General features: G+C 52.3%; 2 protein-coding genes across 4 annotated transcripts in view; one reads left to right on the top strand and one right to left on the bottom strand.

Moving 5' to 3' along the window:
- Nucleotides 1-10342, top strand: part of DNAH1 (dynein axonemal heavy chain 1) — a 168267-nt gene extending 157925 nt beyond the window's left edge. Inside the window, exons 66-76 of one of the 2 annotated variants that reach the window (XM_029052729.2) lie at nt 138-282; nt 643-801; nt 1262-1393; nt 1778-1948; nt 2469-2648; nt 3290-3466; nt 5767-5937; nt 6918-7048; nt 7490-7841; nt 8955-9189; nt 10102-10342. In XM_029052729.2, coding sequence (XP_028908562.1) covers nt 138-282; nt 643-801; nt 1262-1393; nt 1778-1948; nt 2469-2648; nt 3290-3466; nt 5767-5937; nt 6918-7048; nt 7490-7841; nt 8955-9189; nt 10102-10223 — 1975 coding nt within the window. In that variant the 3' untranslated portion in view covers nt 10224-10342. The remainder of the gene's footprint in view (nt 1-137; nt 283-642; nt 802-1261; nt 1394-1777; nt 1949-2468; nt 2649-3289; nt 3467-5766; nt 5938-6917; nt 7049-7489; nt 7842-8954; nt 9190-10101) is intronic. The other variant, XM_029052730.2, reaches the window with a different exon arrangement.
- Nucleotides 10343-10783: 441 nt separating this feature from the next.
- BAP1 (BRCA1 associated protein 1) lies at nt 10784-26550 on the bottom strand. 2 transcript variants are annotated; one of them, XM_029053465.2, is made up of 17 exons: nt 26399-26550; nt 25909-25938; nt 25763-25817; nt 22994-23126; nt 22515-22634; nt 22156-22217; nt 21868-22010; nt 21615-21693; nt 20151-20274; nt 18918-19065; nt 18418-18602; nt 17803-17936; nt 16739-17217; nt 16354-16505; nt 14670-14762; nt 14210-14282; nt 10784-13701 (listed from the first exon to the last, which is right to left on the bottom strand). In XM_029053465.2, the coding sequence occupies exons 1-17, from the start codon at nt 26433-26435 to the stop codon at nt 13568-13570; spliced, it is 2181 nt and encodes a 726-aa protein (XP_028909298.1). In that variant the 5' UTR covers nt 26436-26550; the 3' UTR covers nt 10784-13567. The 2 variants fall into 2 exon arrangements, with proteins under 2 accessions (XP_028909298.1, XP_028909299.1); XM_029053466.1 differs by lacking the exon at nt 22994-23126 and having other exon boundaries at nt 26399-26549.
- Between the last annotated feature and the right edge of the window lie 119 nt (nt 26551-26669).

Raw genomic sequence — 26669 nt, 5'->3', positions numbered from 1 at the left:
GCATCAGGCAAGGGGGAAGAACAGTGGAACAGCACAACCTGAGATTTCGCGTGGACGGTCTATGGCTGTGAGTCGAGGCGTTGTGCGGCCACACCCAGATTCAACATCTTAGCCAGTTGGTTCTTGCCCTTTTTCAGTAAACCCCTGCCAGGAAGGTGGAACAATCGTCTGGATCAATTCCAGAAGCTGCTGGTGCTGCGCTGCCTGCGTGGGGACAAGGTCACCAATGCCATGCAGGACTTCATAGCCAATAATCTAGAGCCACGTTTCATTGAGCCACATGTAAGGAGCAGCATTCTGCTTGAGAGAGGCAGAATGGACATTGGAGAGGACATTCAGTACAATGTATCACACCCCGGGGGGTGGGGGGGGTTGGGGGGAGGCGGGCAGTGGAGAGTGGGGGACACTTAGTCGAAATATCCTACTCCCACCCTCATTCAGAAATCAACTCCCTCCCTCTACACACAGTAATTGTGGGTCAGGGCCTGAGTTAGCTTTCCTGACCCCTGAGGGAGCTCCACAGTGTGAAGATGAGCTTATGATGTGGAGTGTGTTGCTCTTGAAAATCCCAGACCCAGATTGTTTCTACTTCCCAGCTTACTTCAGTGCTGCCAGTGAAGCGGTCACTGTTCTGCCTTTCAGACAGCCGACCTTATGACAGTATTCAAAGAGTCCAGCACAACCACCCCACTGATATTTGTGCTGTCCCCTGGAACGGATCCCGCCGCCGACCTCTACAAATTTGCTGATGAGATGAAGTTCTCCAAGAAGTTCACTGCCATTTCTCTGGGCCAGGGACAGGTAGACGGTTTCTATTGTTTATTTTAATGTCTGTGTCCCACTCTAGACTGTAAGCTGCCTGAGTATAGGGAATGTGTCTACCAACTCTGTTGTATTGTACTCTCCTAAACGCTTAGAACACTGCTCTGCACACGGTAAGCGCTCAGTAAATTCCACTGCTTGTTGACTGATCAATTTCCCTACCTGCCCAATGGATTGCTACCCTGCCCCAGCACTAGTCCAGAGGACTTCCTGGGGACAGAAAAGGAGGGAAGCAGGAAGAGGATGTAAGGAGGGAGAGGGAGGAGGGAGGGGGTAAGGGGAGGGAAGAGAAGGAGGAGGATCTGCTCTTGTCCCACCTCTGCAGCAGTGTTGCCTCAGGGTCAGATATTAGGTGAAACTGCCAGAGAGGTGGATGGGCCAGCTGTAAAGAAGAGTTAGCTACTCCATGCCTGGACAACTTGGTGCTGCCTCCCCACAGGGTCCTTTAGCAGAAGCTATGATGGAGAATTCAATTGAGCGAGGGAAGTGGGTCTTCTTCCAAAACTGCCACCTGGCCCCCAGCTGGATGCCATCGTTGGAGAGGCTCATCGAGGCCATCAGCACAGACAAGGTATGAGACTGAAGACTCTCGGGGACCTCTCAAGCCTACTTCCCAGGCTGCGGCTTCAGTTTCAGGCCTGCCCCGTGCCTCTATAGCTGCCAAGAATCCAAGACCCACCACCCCACTTCAGAGAACTTGGCCCTTTGGGGACCGGAAGGGATCCTAGAACTCTGGAGATGCCGCTGGGAGAGGACCTCCCGGAAATTGCCCCTAGCAGGGAGGCCATGGTCAGGAGTCTCTCTGGGAGGCAGAGTTTAGCTAGGGAGTATCCTGGGTGTCGACAGGTCCTCTCTTCATGGGCGGGGATCTAGAGGTCTCAGCCGGGGCTGGTCTCTAGTCCTCGGTGTCCCTTGTTTCCAAAGCCATAGAGCACTCTTCTCTCTCATGGTCCAGGTTCATCGAGATTTTCGCCTCTGGCTCACCAGTTTACCCAGTAACAAGTTCCCTGTGACCATCCTCCAGAATGGCTCCAAGATGACCATTGAGCCCCCAAAAGGGTTCAAAGCCAACCTCCTGAAGTCCTATGGCAACCTCAGCGATCATTTCTTGAACTCCTGTGGGAAGGTGAGGGCCACCTCCTCCTCACCACCTCCTCCTCACTTTCCCACCTCAGACTTGTCCTACCCTAAGAGGCTGCTGACCTTCCTCCCGCTGAGCCGACTAGCCAGGCCACTTCAGACTGCTGAGAACTCTGTATTTGAGCAGTGCTGAGACAGAGACCAGGCTGCCCTTGGACTGGGTGACCACAACCTGGAGAGAGCTAGCAGAAACCTTTCTGCCTCTGGCTCCATCCCCACCCTAGTTAGTGTTAGTTAGCGATGTGGTCAGTGGACCGCCAAAGTTCTCAGTCCACTGCACCCCACACGGGTTCAGGCCCCAACAGACCCCATCTACGGACTGCGAGATGGCTGTGGGCCGGGGATGCGTCTGTAATATTGTATTCTCCCAAGCGCTTAGCTCAGTGCTCTGCACACGGTAAGCGTTCGGTAACGACTGACCGATGGATGGACTAATGTTCAGGGAGTGCGTCTCTCTGCCTGACCTCCCCAAACCAATCCATTCCCTCCTTCTCTCTGTCCACCAGGGGCCCGAGTTTAAGGCGTTGCTGCTGTCACTGTGTCTATTCCATGGGAATGTGCTGGAGAGAAGGAAGTTTGGGCCACTAGGGTTCAACATCCCATACGAGTTCACCGATGGAGACTTGCGCATTTGCATCAGCCAACTCAAGATGTTCCTCAATGAGTATTCAGTCATCCCTTTCAAGGTGAATCTCCTTTGGAGGGAACAGGGCCAGAGCTGGGCTGGAAGTCATAACCCAGGGCTTGCCCCTTCCTCATGAGAGCATTAGCTCAGGAGGCGGAGATGATCGAGCCAGGAAATGGTTTCTTGGTTACATAACAGCACAGGCTCCTGAAGTCTGGATTGGTTGGGAGCCAATTGAGTCCCAGCTCCCCACCCCTTCTCCCCTAGCCCCGTTGCCAGGGAAAGCCAGAGAGTAGTGAGATCGGGGAAAGAACTCGTGCTTTCCCCCTGCCCAACTCCTGAGATGGGGGCTGGAATAGTCCCTGTCCTAGGGACTCTGGACCTCGTTGCTTCCTACTACTGACAAAGGCCATCATTATTATTATTCCCACGATCAAGGCTCAGCATTTGTCGAGGTGCAATGTTGTATCCCCAGAGCTGGTCACCCAACAGCTTCATGGGTCCCAGCTGTGCCTAGAGATCCCGTGCCAGGGCTCAGCAACCCCTGCTTAAACCCTTGCCCCGGCAGGTTTTCAAGTACCCAGCTAGGGTGAGTGACGGCAGCAAAACTGGGCGGAGAGCCGGGAAGGCTCTTGGTTAATCGGGTGGCGGAGAGCCGGGAAGGCTCTTGGTTAATCGGGTGTCTGATCCTTGCCTTGGTAGGTCCTCAAGTATACAGCTGGGGAGATCAACTACGGGGGCCGCGTAACAGATGACTGGGATCGGCGCTGTATTATGACCATCCTGGAGGATTTCTACAACCCGGAAGCATTGATAAAAGGGCACAACTTCTCTGAGTCGGGGATCTACCACCAAATCCAAACCACCTGCGATTACAAAGTAAGAACCAGCCCCACTTGGGGACAGGCAGAACGTACCCGCGAGTTTCCGAGCCCTTCGAAGGCTCAGTCAGTACGTGGTGCCCTGATTATCTATGGGTAGAGGCCCTTTTCCACCCAACGTGCAACTCCGATGCTCTCAGCCACTGTTCATGACCTTTGGGCAAACTTATGCCTGTGCTTGCCTTTTTTAAGGCCCATTGTGAATTTACCCCTCTGGGATTGGGCTTCTCCAAAGTCTCCTTATCTGGTCCTCCTCTCCAAGCCCAGGTAGTCACTGCCCATAGGAAAATCTCTCAGTTGCTCCACAGTTGGTGTCAGGATTTAGCCCAGGGAGCCATCTAGGAGTTTGGTCTTAGTTCTTCTCAATATAAGGTTCTCCATCTGGCTCTGTTGGTGAAGTGGTAGGTCGACGCAGTAGAAATCTGGAACAGCCCCCCGCCCCCGTCAGTTCTGTGGGACTCAGGATTGTAGTATGGAGAATTTGTAGGGCCCTTCTCCACCATCTCTCTGCTTTGGTCAGATTCTGAGCAGAGGATTGCTCAGTTGGGGGATCCCTAGCTTTAGCAGGGCAGGAATACTATGAAAGGGACCAAAAAAACCCATAATTATTATTACTAATAATAATGATAATACCTGTGGTCTGTGTTAACTGCTTAGTATGTGCCAAGCACCATGCTGAGGTAGATACAATACACCAAACCTGGCACAGTCTCTGTCCCACAGGCTAAAGGGCAGGGAGAACAGGTATCTAACTCCCCATTTTACATATGAAGAAACTGAGGCCCAGGCAAGTGGTAGAGTTGGGGCTAGAAACTCAGGTCTCCTGACTTTCAGCCCTGAATAAAAGCTAAAAAAGGAAGAAAAGAGAAAAGAATCAGTACTTAGTGTTTACCTTCAAATAGGTGAGTGATGGGGATTCTGAATCTCCACTAAGAGTGGTAACCTAGAAATACATTAAAGCAGCTATATCACAAGATCTCCAGCCTGTAAACTTATTGTGGGCAAGGAATGTGTCTCCCAACTCTACTATATTGTACTTTCCCAAGTGCTTAGTACAGTGCTCTGCACACAGTAAGTTCTGAATAAGTACCATTAGGAGAAGCAGCGTGGCTCAGTGGAAAGAACCTAGGCTTGGGAGTCAGAGGTCATGGGTTCAAATCCCAGCTCAGCCGCTTGTCAGCTGTGTGACTTTGGGAAAGTCACTTCACTTCTCTGGGCCTCAGTTCCCTCATCTGTAAAATGGGGATTAAGACTGTGAGCCCCATGTGGGACAACCTGATCACCTTGTATCCTTTTTAGCACTTAGAACAGTGCTTTGCACATAGTAAGCGCTTAACAAATGCCATTATTATTATTATTATTACCATTGATTGATTGATTGATTGATTAGGTACAACCCTAAGGGTGAGAATGAATTCTGTCTTCCATTCCTTCTCTGGGATTCAATGAGGTTAAGCTACGAGATGGGAAGAATTGGATCTCTCCCCATAGTCATTTTAGAGAGCTGCGAAAGGTGAACCATTGGCAATGAAAAAAAAAAACCCCAATCATTAGAATCTGAGTGGATATTCTGTGGTTCCTTAACAACTATGGTGATTCTGCTTCCAATGAAAGGGAGATTAGTATCGGTATTGATTCTAACCAAGATGAATTGTGAACAGCAAGTTGTGATTCCAGAGATGAGGTAGTACAGGTTCAGAAGGGTGTCATGTGTGTGGGCGGTGTGTGTTTCTACTGAGAGAGCTCACACCATCCTCACCTACTGGCTAGGGCTGTTAACAGTCTTATCTTCCCCACGCCTTCCTGCGACCACCACCCACAGAACAGAGAAAAAGGGGATGCTGGCATCCTTGATAGCCCAATTTTCCAGGGTGCATGGGAACAATGGGACAATGAGAAAACATCTTTAGATGCCAGGGAGAGAAGGAAAGTATAAAGAGGGTAGGGGGTGGGGGAGAGTTGGCGGGTGTGAAGAGGGAGAGGCCAGGGATGTGGGCGATAACCTAGAAATATATGAAAGTAGCTATATTATCTCTAATTGAGTGCACAATTCTGGGTCATTTTAGTAATCAATTCCTCTGGATTGTGAACTCCTCGAGGGCAGGGATCGTGTCTACTGTACTCTCCCAAATGCTTAGATCAGTTATGTGTGCAGAGTAAGTGCCTAGTGAATAACCAATCGATCGAACTATTGGTTGATTTTGCAGCTCAGGATTCTAAAGCAGATGTAGAATGGCAGGGAGAGGGACATACCCAGTCAAATTCAATAGAGCACTCATTCTCCTGCCAATCCCACAGGGTTATATTCAGTACATCAAGAGCCTGCCTCTCAATGATATGCCTGAGATTTTTGGGCTCCATGACAACGCCAACATCACCTTCGCCCAGAATGAAACCTTTGCTCTGCTCAATTCTATCATCCAGCTGCAGCCCAAGTCTGCTTCCAACGGAGGCCGCAACCACGAGGAGGTAGGTCTGCTGGGCACTCTGCTCTTGGGGCAAGAGGGAAAGAGGGAAGGCCAAGGCAGAGAATGTGTCTTTTTTATGGTTATGTTTGCTCTCACAAGCGCTTAGTACAGTGCTCGGCACACAGTGAGCTCTCAGCGAATACAATTGATTCTGGCCTGGTGATTGCCCTCGTTTCATCCAAATGATGACTAAGCAAGATGGAGCAGGTTCCAGATGCAGATATGAGGCAGAGAACTGTCAAAAATAATATGAAGCGGGAAGCTGCTGTTGTGTCAATGGAGTTGTCTAGATCCCCTCTGCACTGATTTTTGGGGGTTTTGCTTTTCCTTTCACGGGTTGGCAGCCTATTGAATTGTGGCAAGGTTGACAAATTGTCCATTCCAAACGCTTAGTACAGTCCTCTGCACATAGTAAGCACTCAATAAATACTATTGAATGAATGAATGAATCTTCTGAACAAAGGGGAGGTCGCTAGGTCAACCAGGGGTCACCTATTTGGATTCAGGATCCAGTGGGACAGGGCTGCTCAAGGACACCCTCCCACCCTCAGGATAGGTGGGAGGGGCAGGGTGGAGGTGATCCTTCAAGCCCACTAGATGCCCCAGAAGTTCCAGAACCACTCCAGTCCCATGGGGGTTCCCAAACATGTTGGGAGCTACCTGGCCCGGCATGAACTTCTGGGGAGGCTGCAGATTCTGCAAAGGTGAACCCCAGAATAATCGGTGTTTGAGGTGGCCACTCGGCAGTGGCTTGATTAAGGTTTGATGAGAGATGAGCCGGCCCATGGCTTGCAGCGGGGCTCTGACTTCCGTAGCCTGTGAGCTTCGGGTGGTGTCGATCGTCTGACGTTCCACTCTTTATGAGCGTGAGAAGTGGATGAAGAGTCAACAGACCTTGCCTGGCCCTTCTGCTTCTTTGGCTCGAGGATGCGGAGGCAGATTGTACGGAGCTCAATTCACCTGACTTGTTCTGCCCCCTAGATTGCTGGGGAGGTGGCAGAGGGCATCCTGCAGAAGATTCCACCCCCGATCAACCTGCGTATGGTCATGAAGAGGTACCCGGTGCTGTATGAGGAATCCATGAATACTGTACTGGTGCAGGAGGTCATCAGGTATGAGATCATGAGGCACTCGACCCGCTGCTTACTCTTGGCTCAACAACATCAGCCTTGACTAGAAGAATGAAGGAGGGCACTAAATGCTCTGTATCAGCACCTGGAATTGACTAGAAACCCTCTCCCACCTAAGCTCCAGCCACAAACCCGATAATTCCTTGGGGTGGCTTTTCAGTCTCAGAGTCTTGGGACCGGGGCCCGTCCATCCTTCTTAATGGGAACCTCCATGAGTGCAAGGTTTCCCGGAGAGGCTTATTTGTTTTTGGTAGCATCATCGTCAGTGGTATTTATTGAGCACGTATTATGCGTAAAACACTAAGTACTTGGGAGAGTACAAATACAATAGAAGAGTTGGGAGACACCCCAAATTCTGGCCCAATCCAGTGGTCAGACACCATTAAGGCTTGATTGGGGTGACACACTTTCTGATCGTTGTAGGTTCAACCGGCTGTTGGAGGTGATGATGCAGACCCTGAAGGACCTGCTGAAAGCATTGAAAGGACTGGTGGTGATGTCTTTGCAGCTGGAACTGATGGCCACCAGCCTCTACAACAATACTGTACCCGAGCTCTGGAACTCGAAGGCCTATCCGTCGCTGAAGCCCCTATCCTCCTGGGTCATCGATTTGTTGCAGCGGATTCACTTTCTGGAGACCTGGATCATGGATGGAATCCCCTCAGTCTTCTGGATAAGTGGTTTCTTCTTCCCTCAGGCCTTCCTGACGGGCACCCTGCAGAACTTTGCCAGGAAGTTCCTCATTTCTATAGACACCATCTCCTTTAGCTTTCAGGTCAGTGTGTGCATAATAATAATTGTGGTATTTAAGCACTGTGTTGAGCACTGAACTAAATGCTGGGGTAATAAGAATAATTATGGCATTTTTAAGGGCTTACTATGTGCCAAGCACTGTTTTAAGCACTGGGGTAGATACAAGGCAATCAGGTTGACCCACGTGGGGCTCACGGTCTTAATCCCCATTTTACAGATGAGGTAACTTGGCTTCAGAGCTTTCCATCACCTTGCCCCCTTCTACCTCACTTCCCTTCTCTCCTTCTCCAGCCCAGCCCACACGCTCCGCTCCTCTGCCTCTAACCTCCTCACTGTGCCTCGTTCTTACCTGTCTCTCTATTGACCCCTGGCCCACGTCCTACCTGTGGCCTGGAATGCCCTCCCTCCTCACATCTGCCAAATTAGCACACTTCCCCCCTTCAAAGCCCTACTGAAAGCTCATCTCCTCCAGGAGGTCTTCCCAGACTAAGCCCCCTTTTCCTCTGCTCCTCCTCCCCTCCCCATCACCCCTACTCCCTTCCTCTGCTCAACTCCCTCCCCACCCCAAAGCACTTGTGTACATTTGTACATACTTATTATTCTATTCATTTTATGTGTATACATCTATAATTCTATTTATTTATATTTGTGCTTTGATGCCTATCCACTTGTTTTGTTTTGTTGTTTGTCTCTCCCCTTCTAGACTGTGAGCCCGTTGGGTAGGGATTGTCCCTATTTGAGGCCGAATTGTACTTTCCAAACACTTAGTACAGTGCTCTGCACAAAGTAAGTGCTCAATAAATATGACTGACTGACTGAATGAATAGAAGGCTATCAGGTCCCCCATGGGACTCACAGTCTAAGTAGGGAGGAGAACAGGTATCGAATCTCCATTTTGCAGATGAGGGACCTGAGGCACAGAGAAGTTAAGTGACTTGCCCAAGATCACACTGCTGTATGGCAATTTGGCGGAGCCAGAATCAGAACCCGGGTCCTCTGCTTTCCAGGCGTGGTGTAGAAAGCTGGGGACCAACGCAACTTGAATCTCTTAGGAAATACAGCCTCGAGAAGGACGGCTGCCAGGTGGGGGGAAGTATTCCTCAACATCCCCTCTCCTGTGTTTCTTCTCCACCAGGTGATGAGAGAGACAGCGAGTGAACTGAAGGTGCGGCCCAATGAGGGCTGCTACATCTGTGGCTTGTTCCTGGAGGGGGCACGCTGGGACTCCCAAGCTCTTGAACTGGCAGAGTCTCGACCCAAGGAGCTGTACACGGAGATGGCTGTCATCTGGCTCCTCCCTATGTCCAATCGCAAAAGTCCAACCCATGGCTTCTACCTGTGCCCCATCTATAAGACCCTGACAAGAGCTGGTACGTAGCCCTTACACCACCTCCCGTCCCTGCGGAAAAGGATGGGGTCACTATCTTTAGCTGGAAAGGAGTCAGCTGAGTAGTGGGAAACCCCAACTTCCACCTCTCACCCCCCTTTCCTGCTACTTTTCCCCGAGACCTTGCTGGAGGAAGTGAAACTGAAAGAGGCATTTCCCTCACCTCTTCAAAAGAGCTCCTGGGAAGCAGAGATCAGGACCTTGGAGTCTCCTTAGGCTACACTGTCCCAGGGTCAGAGTAGGGTGGGAGACACAAGGCACATCAAAGCCCTCAAGAATTCATGGCTCCCCTTTGGGTGGAGGACTTCTGCAGAGAACCACAATAGTAAGCAAGGGTCCTGGGGGACTTGGTCAGGGGCTGAAGGAGCGCCCTCATTTCCCAAGGCGTCAGCTCTAGTGTGTTTCACCAGCTCCCACTTAAGCCCAGGCCCTCAGAAAAGCCAAAGCAAAAGTGGTCCTGGAATTGGTAGGAGTTATGCTGACACACCCTGTAGTCAATTAGCCTGGCAGCCAAGGTTAAGTGCAGTCTAAGTAAGCTGGACAAATAGGGGAGGGGGAAAATGGCTTCAAGTTAGCCCCATTTTAGTCAGGGAAATAGGCATGGGACTTCAATGATAAGGTTAGTTGGGCAGTAGTAGAGAAACAGATCTATGGATAGGTGTTGATTAACCTAACTGGTCTTGGAGGGATGGTTGGGCAAAAGAGGCCAGGTGTATGTGTTTGGGGGCCGGGGGAATGCATGTCAGAGCATGGAGAGCACCAGTCTCCAGAAAAAGAGCAGAGGCCCAAAAGGCCCAGAGTCCATAAAGGGACCTGCTTCTGGAATCGATGGTTCCAGAAGAGAAGCAAAAGGAAAGTTTCTTCTACCCTCTGTGACTCCCTGTATCCGTTTCAGGAACGCTGTCGACGACGGGCCATTCCACCAACTATGTCATTGCCATTGAGATCCCCACCAGCAAAAGCGAGGGGCACTGGATCAAACGAGGAGTAGCCTTGATCTGTGCCCTGGACTACTAGCCCCTGGACTGCTATGTTATCCCTACCCCATTTTCCCCCCTTGGAGGAAGGCCCATGGCTTTGTCAGGAAGATGCTTACATTTGATTAGCAGAGGGAATAAATTCTAATTACTGAGAAACCTAGTCTGCTTGCTTTTATTAATAACAGCAGCCAAGTCTTGTGGTTAGGTGGACCTGCTTCTGGCTGGCTGCCCAGTGAAAGAATCAAGCAAGGAAGAGCGTGCAAATTTTTTCTTTTAAGTTCATTTTCCATTCATTGGGCAGTCCCAGCCTGTACTAGTACTGGTAATGTGGGCCAGAGACAGCGGAGATCGTCAGATCACATAAAAAGACAAAACGCTCCTAATTTTAACAGATTGCACTCCCTCCTCCAAATTGTTGTTGCCCCATAGCCAAATGGATTCTATGGAGTTTGCCCACTGGGGCCCAGAAATTGAGTGGAGTCCCTCGACTAAACCAGGTTCTAGTGTGAAGTGCAGCCCTTGGCGCCCTCACCCCCATCTCTCCCTCTTTCCTTCCCTCTAACAGGCTACCCACTGAATCCAGTCAACAACGGAAGCTTTAATCACAGAAGAATTTTATTAATTCATTGGCAGGTCAGGCACGTACAGGGTTTGCCAGGAATCAGGCAGCTTGCTTCACCAAAGCACGATGGGTGTCACGCCACACCCTCATCAAATCTGTACGCATATTAAACCTACGAGGCATTTTTCCCCATCACAACTCCAAGTGTGAGTGGCTCTGGAGAAGCTGGCCTGCCCTGGTACTTAAAAAAACCACACCAGTTCAGCAAGCTCTTTGGGGATATAGGACCAGAAGGACCATCAGTCCCTCACCCAGCCATAATAAGCAGGGGGAGGGCGGAGAGCGGGGAGAAGCGGGAGGGAGTCACTCAGCCTTCACCGAGGGCTACAAGGAGAGAGGGAGAAGGCAGAGGGCCAAGAGAAACATTGTTGCCAGGGGGACCAGAAAGAATACAAAGGAGGAAACCAAGGAAGCAGAACAAACCCACTTCAGCAGGAGGGGAAAAGGTAGGACAGTTTGACCCAAAACTGATAACGGAAGATAGGTTTTTTTAGCAACGCCTTCATCTCTGGACTTCTTTAGGCACTGTATGGCCTCAGCCTCCATGAGAACTGCTTGGAAACCAGCATGCATGAGAGCTGGGTACCTGCCACAGAGCCGAGGAAAGCGGGCAGTTGCCTTTGCTGGTCTTCTAGGTGGCTCTTGGGATTTGGCCAGCTAGACCCTTGTAAAATCCTTTCCCTGCAGCCCCATCTCAGGGCCTGACTTCATTTCACGTGGACAGCCCAGTCTCGAGCCACCCCCGAGGAAGCTGAAGAAATCCTTTCCTTCCTCTTTACTGCAGAAAGGAGTTGCTTGACATGAGCAATGGCAGTTCATACCGGCGGAGAAGGCGCCAGCAGTCAAAACTAAAGGTACCAGTGATAACAGCTTCATGGAACTGGGACGGGGAAGGGGAGAAAAGGGCCTTTTACCCACCCAGGCTGTCCAAGGACCCTCCACATGTGACCATAGCCCAATCTGCAGGCCTCCCAGGCTAGGACCCCTGCGGTGGCCCTCGGCTAGTCGGTAGCGGCAGGAAGCCCATACAATACTGCCATAGGCATGCACGGCCCTTCCTGACATCTTGCAACCCTTTCAGAGCAATAACCTCTCTGCGGAGCCGACGGAGTCCAATAAACCCTTGTGACATAATACTATAGCAGCAGCAGCAGCAGCCACAGCAACTAGCTTCTCCTCCTCCTTCACGCACATCTGGCCTCCGGAGGGGAGCAGTTCACATGCCCAAAACCCTGCCACAAAGAGACTGGGTCATCTGCCACATTTGTTCCTAAGATCTCTGTGGACAGGGGACTTGTCCACCAACCCTACTGTACTGTTCTCTCCTGAACGCCAAGTACAGTGCTCGGCCCACACTGGGCGCTCAGTAAGTCCACCGACTGATCGCTTCCTGATGTGATGTCTCTTGAAGCCTAAGAAAACCCCCCAGTCACCTGTTTCTGCCCCATGACTGGCTGCTGCTAAAGCCCATGGAGTTCTGCATCAGACCTCTCCGTGGTCTGTCCCACCCACTGGTTGCAGTGACTGCAGAAAGCAGCTGGGACTGGTCATGCTAGTTTATACCTTGTTTCCCTATCTCGCATTGGACCAATGGGAAAACCATGGTTCCAAAGGAAGCCACTGACCTTGCAGAAATCAGAAGAACTTAAAATGAACCCCAAAACAAACCAAAAAACCTTGTCTCAGTTTAATCCAATTGGACCGTAGAGCCAAAACAGTGTGATGATACAATTCCGGCTTGCACCTTAGCCTTATATTCTGCCATTTCCCCTATGTGTGATTTATTTTAATGTCTATCTCCCCCACTAGACTGTGTCTGGTGGGGTTTCCTGCTTCTTGAGGGCAGGGATCACGTCTACCGACTCTACCGCCTCGTACCCTCCCAAGCGTTTTGCACGTTGCTCAATACAGAACATTGGTTAATTTATTGATTGATTAAGCTCACAGAAAGGAGAGGTCGCAGGCAATCAAGGTGATAGGGATTGGTGGGGGGAAAGGAGATCAGGGGAGGGAGAACAGCAGGTCCCCTTGGGGCTGGAGAGGGAAAGCCAAATCTGAATAGTGACAACGCCAGGCAGCTGCTGCCCAGAAGAGGGATGGTTCGTTGAAAAGCCTCCTATGTTCAATACAATGGTGGCAAGACTGATCAGAACCAAGAAAAATACACATTTCTGCTATATAAAATACATATTCTGCTGTCACAGAAGTGGGGGAGGGAGAGAGGGAAAGACTCAGGACCTTGGCCCCAAATAAGCAGCTCAGGTGACCTCGGAATTTGTTGTGCCCAGCCAGCTGTGGTTAGGCTTTAAGTGACCAACCGGATCCAGGGAGGACCAGAGGAGTGGCTCAGAGTTCATACTATACCAACCGCTGTGGCTGCTGCTGCTGCTGTAACAGGGCCCCGACTTCATCCTCTCAAGGGATTTAGCCATCGAGAGCTCTAGCTGGCCTGCTCCTAGAAAAGTCAGGGTTCTTGGGGACCTCAGACTACTCTGCTGAGCTGACCCTCTCCTTCCAGAATCAACAGGATGGGCTGTAGTGTGACTGACATGTGAGGAATACCCAAGTTCCATGGGCAAGTGGAAACCTCTTGGTTGGACTGTTCAATAATACTGGGAAGAGGAGCTGAGAAGAGCAGACTGTTCCTCAGCCCAACTCCTCAATTAGGATACATGAATACCTGCTTCCTTGGTTAAAACCCCATGGTTAAAACAAACAAACAAAAAAGGCCTGGGGCAGCCCAGGGCCAGTTGGTCTCCTTACTGGCGCTTGGCTTTATATGGGCGGGAGCGTTTCCTGCGGTCGGGCTTCCGCTGCTTATGGAGGCGGCCGATGCTGACACCCTGCCGCCGACGCACAGAGATATTCTGCTCTACAAGGTTGGCCAGCATTCCTGTTGGGGTCGGGGGGGGGGGGAAGGGGGAGGAAGAGGAGACAGACACTGAGCAGGGAGGAGGTCAGCTAGGGCAGAGAACAGCACGGCTCCCAGGTTTCAGGTTCGAGTCTCCCGCCCCAGGGATTTCAGAGAGGACCTGAGCAATGGGGCCTTGGAGCCTTCACCTCTGATCCCTACACAACTCAGGAGTTCCTAGAAAGGTTCCCAATGGGGACTCCCCACACAACTGCCACTTTAGATTCCATCTTCCTCTTGTCTGCCTTGGGAACCTATAATTGAGGCCTTCAATGAGGCACACCTGGCTTCCGAAGGAAGCCCAAAGCAGCACATAAGCCACTAAGGCTGCTGGGAAGAGAAGCCACTCTGGAGTCTGTCTTGTAGCCGTTCTGCTAACATTAAGGCAGTGAAGCCAGACTCATTCCATAAAACTCCGGGTTTCTAGTGTAAGCCAGGCCTCTCCATCCAACCCCTACCCACGCTGGCCTCTGCACCACACCCTCCTCACCTTCCTGCGCCAACATAGAGATAAAGGTGCAGATGAACTCGTCGTAGTTATGGGTTCTTCTCTGGTCATCAATCTACAGGGAGAAAGAAAAGAAAAACAAACAACGAAAACCAAACACATACACACACACAAATACACACATACACAAACAAAAAAAGAGTCCGTCTAGGCAAACTCCACAGACATGGTCAATGACAAGTTTTCCTCCTCAGGGCCTGGAGTCAGAGGCCAGAGTCCAGCCCCAAGGGTGTTGTCCGTTTGGGCCTTGGGGGCAAGGGATCCACATTCTCAACCTCCTGCAGAGGTGCAGTGAGATGCGGTGATACCACAGGACAAGCCTCTGGAAGGGGCAGGTTTTCCCAGGACTTCCTGCCCGGCTAACTGCCAAGAGAAGGAGGTAAAGGCCTGAGAGGCCTGGGGATGGGGAACAACTGGTCCCTCCAAAAGTCAAGTCCTGCACCTTAAACTTTTTTCTCTTCTCCACTTCTTCCTTGAGGCAGGCTTCGTAGTTTGCAATCTCTGCCTCCACACACTTCAGCAAAGCCAACAGCTCCTGCCAAAACCAAGTAAAGTGAGGGTAAGAACTGTGGCCCCAGGGCAATCAGTCAATGATTCTGATTGAGCGCTCGCTGTGTGCAGACCACTATCCTAGGCACTTGGGTAGAGTAGGTTAGACCTACTCCCGGCCCACAAGGAGTTCACAGACTAGAGGGGGAGACCGACACTAGAATACACAGCCGATGGACAGAAGTACTGGGGGATGGAGGGGAGTTTAACGTGCCCCCTCTAGACTGTAAGCTCACTGTGGACAGGGAATGGGTCCGTTACACTGTACTCTCCCAAGCGCTTATCACAGTGCTCTGCACACAGTAAGCACTCAATAAATACTGACTGGCTGCCCAAAATGCAGACCCAAGTGCGTAGGCAACAGAGAAGGGAGGGGTGGATAGGGGAAGGGAGGACTTAGTCAGGGAAAGCCTTTTGGAGGAGATACAATTTGAGAAGGATTTTGAAGGTGGGGAGGGTGGTGGTCTGTTGGATATGAAGGCGGGGGGGGGGGGGGGAGTTCCAGACCAGAGAGAGAGGACGTGAGCAAGGGGTTGGTGGTGAGATAGATGAGATTGAGGTAAAGTGAATATGTTGGTTTAGAGGAGTGGAGTGTGCAGGTTGGGTTGTATTAGCTCAGCGAGGTACAGTAGGAGAGGGAGAGCTGATCGAGTGCTTTAAAGCAGGTGGTAAGGAGTCTCTGTTTCATACGGAGGTGGATGGGCAACCACTGGAGGTTCTTGAGGAGTGGGGAAACACGGACTGCTTGTTTTTTAGAAAAATGCTTGGGATGGCAGAGTGAAACACGGACCGGGCAGGGGAGAGACAGGAGGCAGAGAGGTCAGTGAGGAGGCTGATGCAGTAGGCTAGGTGGGATATAAGTGCTTGGATCAGTGTGGTAGCAGTTTGGATAGAAAGGAACAGATTTTAGAGATGGTGCGAAGGTAGAACCTACAGGATTTGGTGACAGTCTGAATATGTAGGTTGAATGAGAGAGATGAGTCGAGGAGGACACCAAGGTTATGGGCTCGTGAGACTGGGAAGGTAGTGGTGCTGTCTACCGTGATGGGAAAATCGGGGAGGACAGGATTTAGGTGGGAAGATGAAGAGTTTTGTCTTGGACATATGGAGGTGTCGGTGGGACATCCAGGCAGGGACGTCCTGAAGGCAGGAGGAAATGCGAGACTGCAGAGGAGAATGAGCAGGCCTGAAGATGTAGGGATTTGGGGATCATCTGCATACAGATGGCTGGTGAAGCTATAACAGCGAATTGAGTTCTCCAAGGGCGAGGGTGTAGATGGGAGAATAGGAGAGCTAGAAGTGAGCCTGAGGGATGAGCCTGTCGCCTGGAGTTCAAGCAAACCCGCATGTCAGGGGCAGAGATGCTACGGGCTGGGGTTGCCCTTGGAGCCTTAAGGGAATTAGCCCAGAAAGGACCCAGACCTGCCCACCTCCAGACACCAAGTTCCTGACGGCGGCCCCATCCGCACCCGCGATTCTCAGAGGAACTGGTGAAAGGTCTATTCTCCCCAGCAGGTGTTAACACAGGAGGGGCCGGGGCCATTCAAGAGAATGGGAGTTGGGAGACGAGCACTCACTTTGGGGGAATACTTCTCTCCACCCGGCTGCTCCGCGTTCCTGCTCGTTCCTTTACTGTCACTCGCCTCGGGTAACGGTTTCTCCTCCACCTTGGCAACCACTTGAGCAAGCTCGCTTTGTCTGCTGGACGTCGGGGAGCTTTTTTCCCCTTCTGGACTCAGCGGGAAGAACACACAAGATAAACATGGTTAAGAGGTAGGGGCCCCGCCTTTTCCCAAGGTAAAGGGGGGGGGCACCTGCAGCCTCTGTCCTGGACGCCAGGCTCTCTCACAGCTTTTTCCTATGGCCACGCGGTGCAGCTAACCCCCCTCCCCCATCTCCCAGTAACCCTTCCCATCCCCTTTGTGGGGGAAAACTGGTTAAGATGACCACCTGGGCCCCCACCTGTGACGATGAGGGGGCAAAGCACCCCATCCTCAGCAAGGTGCAGCAGGCCAGTACTGATGACAGGTCCCAGGTCCCGCACGGCCCGGTTATAGCGCATGCAGTCCACACGCAGCAAGCTGTCATCCTCCCCAAAGAGCACCTTGGAGATGTGGGAGGTGACGGGGCTGGATGGGCGGGTGGGATTGGCCGAGCGGATGGGGGACCGCAGAGGGGAGTTGAAGGCACTCCCGATCTCGGAGGCAGTGTCTGTGCTTTCATTGCTGGGTGTGGGTGAGGGCTGGGAGTGCGGGGGCCCCGCCACAGTGGTGCTCCCCGCTCCACCGCTGGTTTTGATGGACAGAGGGATGGAGAGGTCTTTCTGGGACTCCTTGAGCTTCTCGGCAAGGACATTAATGGTGTTGGGCTGGAGGACAGACAGCTGACCATCTGAGGACGCCATCAGAGCCTCCTTTTTCACTTGCCCCTTCCGCTTGTACCTGCCCCAGGATAGAAAGGATGGTGAACCCCAAGAAGGAGAGGGGGGAGAGGGAGGGAGAGAGACAGGGCAGAGCCAAATCCTCCAGGACACAAGAGGTCTATGGGAATGTGGAAGGAGGAAAGGTGGTGGGGGAAAGAGTCTCAGTTTTAGAGAGGGAAAGAAGAGAAGGGTTAAAGGCCACTCTCGCGGGCGCACGTACACACCCACCCACGGAGATGCAATACAGCCTGCGGAAACGTAACTGCAGAAGGGACGAGTCCACAGGAAGGCCCTAGAGACGGGACTGGGCCGAAACCACTCAAGCAAAATGACAGAGCAGGGGAGAACAATGCAGTGGAGCACGACTTAGCTTCTTACGACCACAGGTTAGGCCTCCGAGAGGGGCAACACAGAGGCCAAACTGCTCAGTTCTGCTTCTCCAAAAGCCTCTGCGGTCGACGGCTCGGCTCCCCTCTGGCGCAGGGGAGATTTTTAAAGCTTTCCTAAATGAATTCACAAAACGCTTTGAGCCAGGGAAAAGGGGAGTTTCCCTGGCTTTGACCATCAGTGGCACCCTCTGCCTAGAGAGGGCCCCACCCCTCACCTGAGGGCAGAGTTGGTGTTGCGCGCATCCTCTTCCTCCTCGTCCTCGTAATCATCTTCGTCGTCAGAGTACTGCTGGTGCTGACGGACCGGGACGCGACTGCGGCCCACGCCTGCGGCCAGGTCCTCTTCTTCCTGGAAAACACCACGTCAGACCTGTTCAGGCAGCAAATCACTGGGCAACAGATCTCTGTTCCCCGCTAGGCTTTTCCTCCCGCCTCCTGCAGTGCTCCCCGGTGTCCCTCCCATTTCCCAAGCTTCCGGGAGCCCCATGCCCGCCCAGATGGAAGGCTCTTGTGAGTTAGAAGAGGTGGGATGGGCGGGGGGGTGGAGGGGAGAAGGGGAGGGGAGGGGAATACTGAGGAAGAGACATGCCAGCTACTGCTAGCAAAGCCACAACCGGGCAAGCTCAGGATCCCCTCCCGAGGCAGTGGGAGAACACCTGCCCAATGGAATGGACACTTAAATCACCCATCCAGACGGCTCCAACTCCCCTAGGGCCCCAAGGAGGCCACCGAAGGTCACGCCTCACAACACCCAGCACTTCGAGCACTGGAAATCCAGAGAGAAAGCTGGGCCGAGAACAATCCCGTGGGTCTCCTGGAGCCTCGCTCACCTGCATGGGGGACTTGGCATAGTTGTGGTTATCCAGGAAAGCCGGCAGCCGCTGAACAATGGGGCTGGGGTTGGCCGAAGCTCCATTGTGGCCGCTCACGGGAGGCTTCACAGCCAGTTTGGATTTGTTGGGAGGGCTATTGGTGGGGGCCTGCTGGCACGGCCGAGCCGTATCTTCGGCCCCATCTTGGACGGGCAAGGGTTTGGGAGGTGAGGAAGAGAAAATGTATTATGAGTGAGGAGCCTGCTTTTCTAGGCTCCAGATCCACAGGACACGCTCTGTCCCTTCACTCCAGAGAAGATCTTCTACTTTCCATTGAGCACTGACCGTGAGCGGGAGCAGCGTACTGGGTGCTCGGGAGCACACAATGATACTCAGGAGGAGGAGGATGAAGCCATCAGCCGCACCCATCCCTACCACCATGTAAGCCATCCATCTCCTGCCCCAAAACACCAGGTACCCAGATTTTGGTCCAAGAAAGCTCAGCACCAGTCTCTTACCAGCGTGAGAGCCCTCAGAAGCCAGGTGAGTCCTGTTCGCATCAAGCACTGCCGGGGCCTTGCTGCTGCCTGGTTTTGGATCTTCGGGGGCCTGAGCCTCTTGGGACTTTTGGGTCTGAATTAGCTCTGGTTGGGTTACACGGATTAACTTGAAAAAGAAAGCACCCGAGCGGGGGTTAGGTCATCAAAAAATTAGCCCGAAAAATGACCCCAGTCCACCTCTCATGCCCGTCCTAGAAGGGAGTGGATGATGATGAATCACTGGCTGGAGGCGCTCGCTTTTTAGCCGATTCTTCCTGGAAGTTGGGCCCGGCAGACAGTTGAGCCGGATCTCAATTATTCATGACAGAAGGGCAGAAAGCTCAAGGAAATGAAATCCACCCTAATCCGTGGAATTAATTTTAGCCATCCGTTCCGACCTCCTTGACCAAACCTTCGCAAATGACAAAACTGGAGTTTGAGTTTTCCTTTCCCCTCTGATTTGCTCAATTTCTGGGGAAGGTGCTCATGAGCGCGGAAATGACGAAAAGACAGCAAGTGAAGGAAAAATGAAGGAGGAGCCACATATGCATGCCTCGGAGATGAAAGCCTCGGGTGATGTTAGGGAGAGATGGGGGGGAAGCTTTTTCTTCTCCACAAGACCATTTGCCCATTTGCCATGGAAAAACTTGGGACATGAAGTTAAGCCTCATAAGATGAAATTCAACTTCTCAAAAGGCTTCGGCATCACCACACAAATCGACACCCCTAGGGATGACCGAATAACTGGCTGATGGGTCCCCTCCGTCCACTTTCTCCTTCACCTCTGTGCACACATCAAATATGTGAGTGGAACATAATACTGTGCCACAATGGAAAATCTACCAGGAAGATGGGTGAGGGATAATGGGAGTGCTACTGGGAGAAAAACGAGCAGTACGGGGCATTATTCCTAGATCTCCAAGAAAGGGAGATGCTCAAGTGGCAAGAGGAAGGCAAAGGAAAGCGCGTGCCACACACACACACTCTGCCCCTGGTGAGCTTAATGTCCCTAAGGGAAGGAAGACAGCAAATTGTACTCCTTTAAACAGGCCAGGCTAGGCCTCCTGAGCTGGGGCTCCCTGTAGACGGTAAGCTCTTTACAGGCAAGGGATCTTGTCTGACAATTCAATTGTATTGTCCTTTCCCAAGTGCTTAGTCCAATGCTTTGCACACAGATGCTCAATGAATACCACCGACTGATGGATTCATTACCTGTTGCAGGGCCTCCAGCACTGTCTGTCTATTCATCTTCAGGACATGCAGCTTGGACTCATACTTCATCCTGCGGTCAGGCACCACCGCCATCAAGTTAAAGCGGATGTCGTGATACGGCTCTCTGTGGAAAGATCCCCCAGCCACATGAACCCGGAGCACTCTTCCCCTCTCCTAAACCCAAAGGGAGGACGTTCCCAAAGAGCACATGCTCCAAGAAGCTAGCCTGGAGGGTTCTCAGCCACATGTGCAGGTCAGATCTTGTTCCTGAATCAGTTTCAGTAGGAACTTCTGGGTTTCAGCGGGATTCCGGATGAGGAATTTATATCTTGTCTCAACTACTCCATCAGCCTCCTTACTGACCTCCCAGCCTCCTGGCTCTTCACAACAAGCAGAAAGTCCTTAAAGCACTCAATCAGCTCACCCCTCCCTACCTCACCTCACTGATCTACTACAGCCCAGCCCAAGCACTTCCCTCCTCTAATACCGAGCTACTCACTGTACCTTGATCTCGTCTAGCTCACCAATGAGCCCTAACCCATGTCTTCCTCTGGCCTGGAACTCCCTCCTCCTTCCTATATGACAGAACATGACCCTCCCTACCTTCAAAACTCTCTTAAAATCACGTCTTCTCCAAGAGGCCTTCCCTTGGTGAGCTTAGTGTCCCCAAGGGAAGGAAAACAGCTTATTTCCCCTACCACCTCTCCCTTGTGTGTCACCTGTGCATTTGGATCTGCACCCTTTAAGCATTTGCTATCTACCCCACCCTCAGCCCCACAGTCCTTAGGTACAACTGCATAATTTAATATCCGTCTCCCCCTCTGGACCATAAGCTCCTTCAGGGCAAGGGACAGGTCCACGAACTCTGTTGTACTGTACTCCCCCAAGCGCTGAGTACCGTGCTTTGCTCACAGCAAGCACTTAATCGATCAACACCATTGATTGACTGAGGCAAGCCCAATGCCAGGGCCTGACCTCCCGCTAGACGTTCAAGGCCAAGCAAGATACAAAGATCGAGCAGTCCTGCCATTGACACAAAGTCTCCCTAAATGACAAGAGCGACTGTTTCCTCAACCCCCAGCCAGAGCTAAATGCTACCGGTCTTGGTGGCCTGCAGAAGAGGGAAGTCCGCCCTACCCGCAAGCAGGCAAGCGGCAGGGTGGGGAAGGCAAAGCTACTGATTCTCCCGGAAATCAGCTACCAGTCACTTGGACTCCTGGAACAAACCAGAAGGCACACACAAACCTCTGCTGCCTTATCTCTAGGAGTCGAACCTACCGAGGTGAGCCACGTGTTGAATTATGACAAAAAAAGTCACCTCCTGTTTCAGTGGGTGTTAACAGAGCCCAACTCCTTCCCACCCTACATTGGTTTGCCATTCCCCCGTTAGAGAAACGGTGCTTCGAGGTAAGGGATTGTTCCCACCCACAACTATCTTCTGCTCATCTTTTTCTTCCTACTTACCCTGCTGTGGCTAGGCCAATTCGTTCCATGATGACTCTCCTGGCTTTGTCTGTCCACTCTTCATCTTCACCCCAAGGCCCTGAGGAAGTCCAAGAAACAAGTAAAAGGTGGAACCCCAGAAATGTATATGTGTGTGTGGGGGGGGGTTGGGGGGGGGGCGCTCGGGTTTTCACCACCCTCCTGCGCAGGCCAAGAGTAAGGAGCCATGGAGATTGCAGCAGGGAGCAAAAGATGGGGTTATTAGAATGCCTACCATGGTCAATGGGGTACACCTTCAGTCCATCCAGTTCAAAAAGCCGCCCCTTGATGGGGACATAGCTGACGAAGTGGAAGGCCTCCATGGTTCGTACAGCGCTGATTCCATTCTGTTTCTCAGGCAGGTGACGTGGTTCAGGCCTGAGGAGGACCGAGGACTGATGATGGAGATCCTCCTGTTCCAGCCAACTGGCCTCTCCCCACCCCATTTAATTTAGGATCCCAAAACATCACTAGGGACCCACCCCCGCATCTAATCTGGGAAAGTCCTGGCATCTGTTCATACCTTGCATGGCTGTTATGTGCTTTGGCCAGTTCAGGAGCATTTCCAATTGCATATCCTTTGCTCTGAAACAGAGAAGGAGGTTATTTTGGGGTTCCAAGGTGGCCTGTGCCAGTAGCCACATTGTTGGAGAAAAGCAGATTTAGGATAGGCCCCTTGTAAGGAGTTTAAGACCCGAGTAAAAGTATGAAGAGAGAAGTCTCTAAAGGCAAGCGCGCTCTCCACTCCTCCTCCCCACAAGCAGGCAAGCCACTGGCCGGAGCCCTCTCTGCCAAACACCTCTGGCATCCTTTGGCAAAGGATGGTCTGGGTGTCCAGAGAAGGGGGGAAATGGCCTCAGGGGCTCAGGAGCTCTCCCCTACCTCAGGGCTGAATCCCTTGGTGAAGTCTTTCATGCGGCTCAGCGTTGGCCCCAGGTCCACATTGCTGCAATTTAGCAGGACGCTCAGCAAGGCATGAGTAGCACAAGAGTTGGGGATCAGCTATAGGGTCAAGAACAGTCAGTCACACCTACCCCAGAGGCTACCACAAACTAAACAGCAGCAGGGCCCACACAAACCCAAGCCACTAGTCCAGCCTGTCCCGATCTCAGAGAGCTGACTGATCAAGTCAGTTAGACCCGCATGCTCTCTTGGTGCCCCAAGAGTTTCTGTTTGTGGACAAAGATGTGAATGCCCAGAGCTCACGGGATTGCTGCTCAAAGCCACCCCCATTCCTCCATAGAGTTCCCACCCTGCTACCTCTCCCCAAATGGAAGAGCCGGCCAAAAGTTCTCCAATGGCCGGTCGGGGCCCTCATCGTCAGAGAGGGCCCTCTCTGTACGACGACTAGACCTGCTCACCTGATGGGCAAAGAACATGTTATTCACAATGTCATCATCGATCACTGAAGTCTCGTCCACCAGGGTGGAGACTTTGCGGCGAGACCGGCGTTCCTCGATCCATTTGAAGAGGAAGATGAACCCATACACGGGGCTGGGGCGGGTCAGGTGGGGAGGGGAGGAAAAGAGCACGGGCAAGGCATGTCAGCGGGCGGACGCTGGAGGGCTGTCACCCCCAGCGGCGGCGCCGGTCAATGCCCATCCATAGGACTGCCGGATACCACAACCTGTTTTTCAAAAAAAGCCCTCTGACCACATAACTGATGTGGTGGGGGAAGCACACACAACCAGGGATTGTGTTTAGACCCTGTCCAAATAACCCAAGTCAACACGCCCTCTCGCTTAGTTGGCTGCTTCCAAGGTCTCAGGGGAGCACCAGAGCAGGGAATGGGATGACGAAACAGACCCCTCACGGGTGAGTGAGTCAGTCGTATTTACTGAGCACTTACTGTGTGCAAAGCACTGACCTAAGCGTTTGGGAGAGTACGACAGAACAAGAAGCAGAGATATTCCCTGCTCTCAACAAGCATCCAGTCTAGAGGGAGCGAGTCCTCCAATAAGGCTGACTGCTCAGTGCTCCCAATCTTGTTTTGTGTCACCCTCATGTTGGGATGGAAGTGGATCTATGCAAGCAGAATTAATGGCCATGGGCAGAGCTGTGAAAGGATGTGCTCCGGTGATTTCGGCAAGAGGAAAGTTTCTTCCTTAGCGGAGCTTACTGGAGGTCTCAGTTTAAGACCTATCCACTCCTCCCAGCCCTTCCGACCTTTTATTACGGAGGTTCCTGAATTCAAGAAATGCCACTTCTGGGTTAGATCAATGTTCCAGTCAGCCCTGGACTAGCACAGAAGTGACAGGTTGCTCGGTGGGGAAGTAGGACTCTCGCCCTGTTGACATCTCTGGGTCCCGACAAGCTCTGTCTTCATTCCCCAAAACTCCTTTATCGTCCCACCCAAGCCCTGCCCTCCCCCTTACTCTCCTGTCACTGTAGACACTACCATCATCCTTCCCGTCTCACAAGCCTGTGACTTTGGCTGTATCCATGGCACTTCTCTCATCCAACCTATATGCTCAACCTGTCACCAAATCCCGTCGGTTCAACCTTCACGACACTGTTAAAATCGGCTCTATCCTTTCCCTCCAAACTGCTACCCCATTCATCCAACCACTTATCCTATCCCACCTGTATTGCTGCATCAGGGTTGGGGAGAAAATGAGCTTCTGTGCCACAGTGGCCAGTGGCGGTGGTAGTAATCTAGTATCTTGGGGATTATAGATCTTAGGAAAAGAGCATGGTTTAGTGGCAAGAGCACGGGATGGGGAGTCAGAGGATGTGGGTTCTAATCCCGGCTCTGCCACGTGTCGGCTGGGTGACCTTGGGCAAGTCATTTCACTTCTCTCGGGGCCTCAGTTACCTCATCTGGAAAATGGGGATTGACTGTGGGCCCCATTGACTGTGATTGACTGTGGGACATGGACTGTGTCCAACCTGATTACCTTGCATCTTCTCCAGTGCTTAGGACGGTGCCTACCTATGGTCAATGGGGTACATAGTAAATGCTTAACAAATGCCATTATTATTATTGTTATTACAAATAACCTAGCAGCCTCTGTGCAGCCCCAGTGATGAGCACACAACACACTTCTCCATCGCTCATTCTAACGGCTTCTGCAGTGGCGCTCAAAGGCTGTGCTTTGTCCACCAATGGTTAAAGAATCAAGCCTGATCCCCAGTGCCTCGATGTTGGTATTTCCTTGAGGGTGCAAGATTTCGAGACGCTGTGTTTTCATGCAAATCAACAGTCCATTCCCCATTAGCTGAAATGTCTAATTTTTTTTTCTACAGTTCTCAACACACAGCCTTCTTTAAGACATTAGGGAGACAGCGGTTAGGCCAGGAGCCAGGTTTATCTCCACGGCTGAACAGTGTTGACCAGACACGCCCAAACCAAGTGACCATCTCTGTTGACTTCACTCTGGCCTCTGCTGAAGAGAAGTTCCTTTAGACTACGCTATAGTACTAACTACTGGATTGTGCTCTCCCAAGTGTTTAGTGTAGTGTCTGCAGACAGAGAGGATTCAATAAATACCTTTCTTCCCTCTCTCCCCTATTCACCCCACCACCTGTGGGGATGAATATTACTTATGTAAATTTGCAGATTCCAACATCCGTCCTGTCCTTCTTCAACAACGGCGTGGGGCGAAGCAAGTCCACACCCAGAGGGGTTCATGCTTTCATGGGCAGAGGATGCCGGAATGTTACGGGAAACAGAAAGGCGCGGTTTTAGCTTTCCCAAATGCAAAAAAAAAGGCCACCTAGGATGGTGTCTTCAGAATAGATTTTTTTTCCCCCTCCTCCTTTAAGGTGTTCGTCGAGTGCTTATTACATGCCGGGGTAGATGCAAGTGAATCAGGTTGGACACACAGTCCCCGTTCCACATGGGGCTCGCGATCTAGTCAAATCCCCATTTTACAGATGAGGAGACTGAGGCACAGCGAAGTGATTCGACAGAGCCGGCGAGTGGCAGTGCCAGGATTCAAACCCAGGTCCTCTAACCTCCGGGCCCGGCCTCTTTCCACTCGGGCCGTGAGGCTTACTAAGGTCTGATATAACCTGACGGACCCCTGGGGCTTACAAGGTTTGGCCTGGGAGGCTTTCCACATTTCTGAAAGCACCTAAAGGGGCTGAAGTCTTTTTCTCCCCCTAAAGCACACGGGGAAGTCACTCACCCCTGGCATTTGCTCTGAAGATCATAGATCTCCTCAACCTGCACCCCTCTAACACCTGCGAAAGGGGAAAGAGGGGTCAGTATCGGTGCGACGATGCACGCCTAAAGAAAACGGGGGCCTCAACAAACCAAGAAACGTATTCTTACCGAAATCCTCCACCAAGAGGGTGAAGAGACCTGTATGGAAAGAGAGGGAGAGGGCTGAGTTGGTTTCGAGAGCGAGCTGGAGAGCCGTGTCTCCGATCCGGGGGGAAGGGGAGGAGGGGAAAAAAAAAATCAGGTTTTTTTTTTTTCTCCTCCACAGGCGCTCCTCCCACAGAGCCCTCGAGCCACGTATTCGTCGCTCTTTACCAAGAAAGAGTCAGCGCTTCAGCACACCGGCCTCACCATCGCTGCATATTTCTCCATTATCCGACAACGCCCTTCGCCCCGTCCCCGGATATGGGGGCATTGATAATAATTGGAAATAAAGGCCCCAATTATCCTCCGCCCCGCCCAGGGCTTTCCAGCGACGCCGAGGCCCCCCCCCCCCCCCCGCCATCTTTGTCCGCCTGTGACATCTCCCCCGCCCCCGTCGCTCCGCACCCTTCCCTCTTCCCGCCCCCGCCGTTCCCAACTGCATGGTCCTCGTTCCCACCTGGGTCGCTCTCCAGCTCCAGCCACCCTTTATTCATCTTCCCCCGGGGCCGGGCCTCTGCGCCATGTCCGGGCGGCGGCGACGGTGGTCGTGGGCCACTTCGCGTCCGCCTTCTCGGCCGCCGCTGGGCTCCCTCCGCGCCGCTCCGCCCCGCCCCTCGGGCCGGCGATGACGTCAGGCGCCCCGCCGCCGACGTCATCAAAGGCCGTTCCCGCCCCCCGGCGGCGCAGAGCGCGGCAGCGCCCCGGAGAGGCAGTACGGGAGGCGCGCG

Source organism: Ornithorhynchus anatinus, chromosome X2, assembly GCF_004115215.2.
Source record: "Ornithorhynchus anatinus isolate Pmale09 chromosome X2, mOrnAna1.pri.v4, whole genome shotgun sequence".
Lineage (NCBI taxonomy): Eukaryota > Metazoa > Chordata > Mammalia > Monotremata > Ornithorhynchidae > Ornithorhynchus > Ornithorhynchus anatinus.
This window is presented reverse-complemented; position numbering and strand designations above follow the sequence as displayed.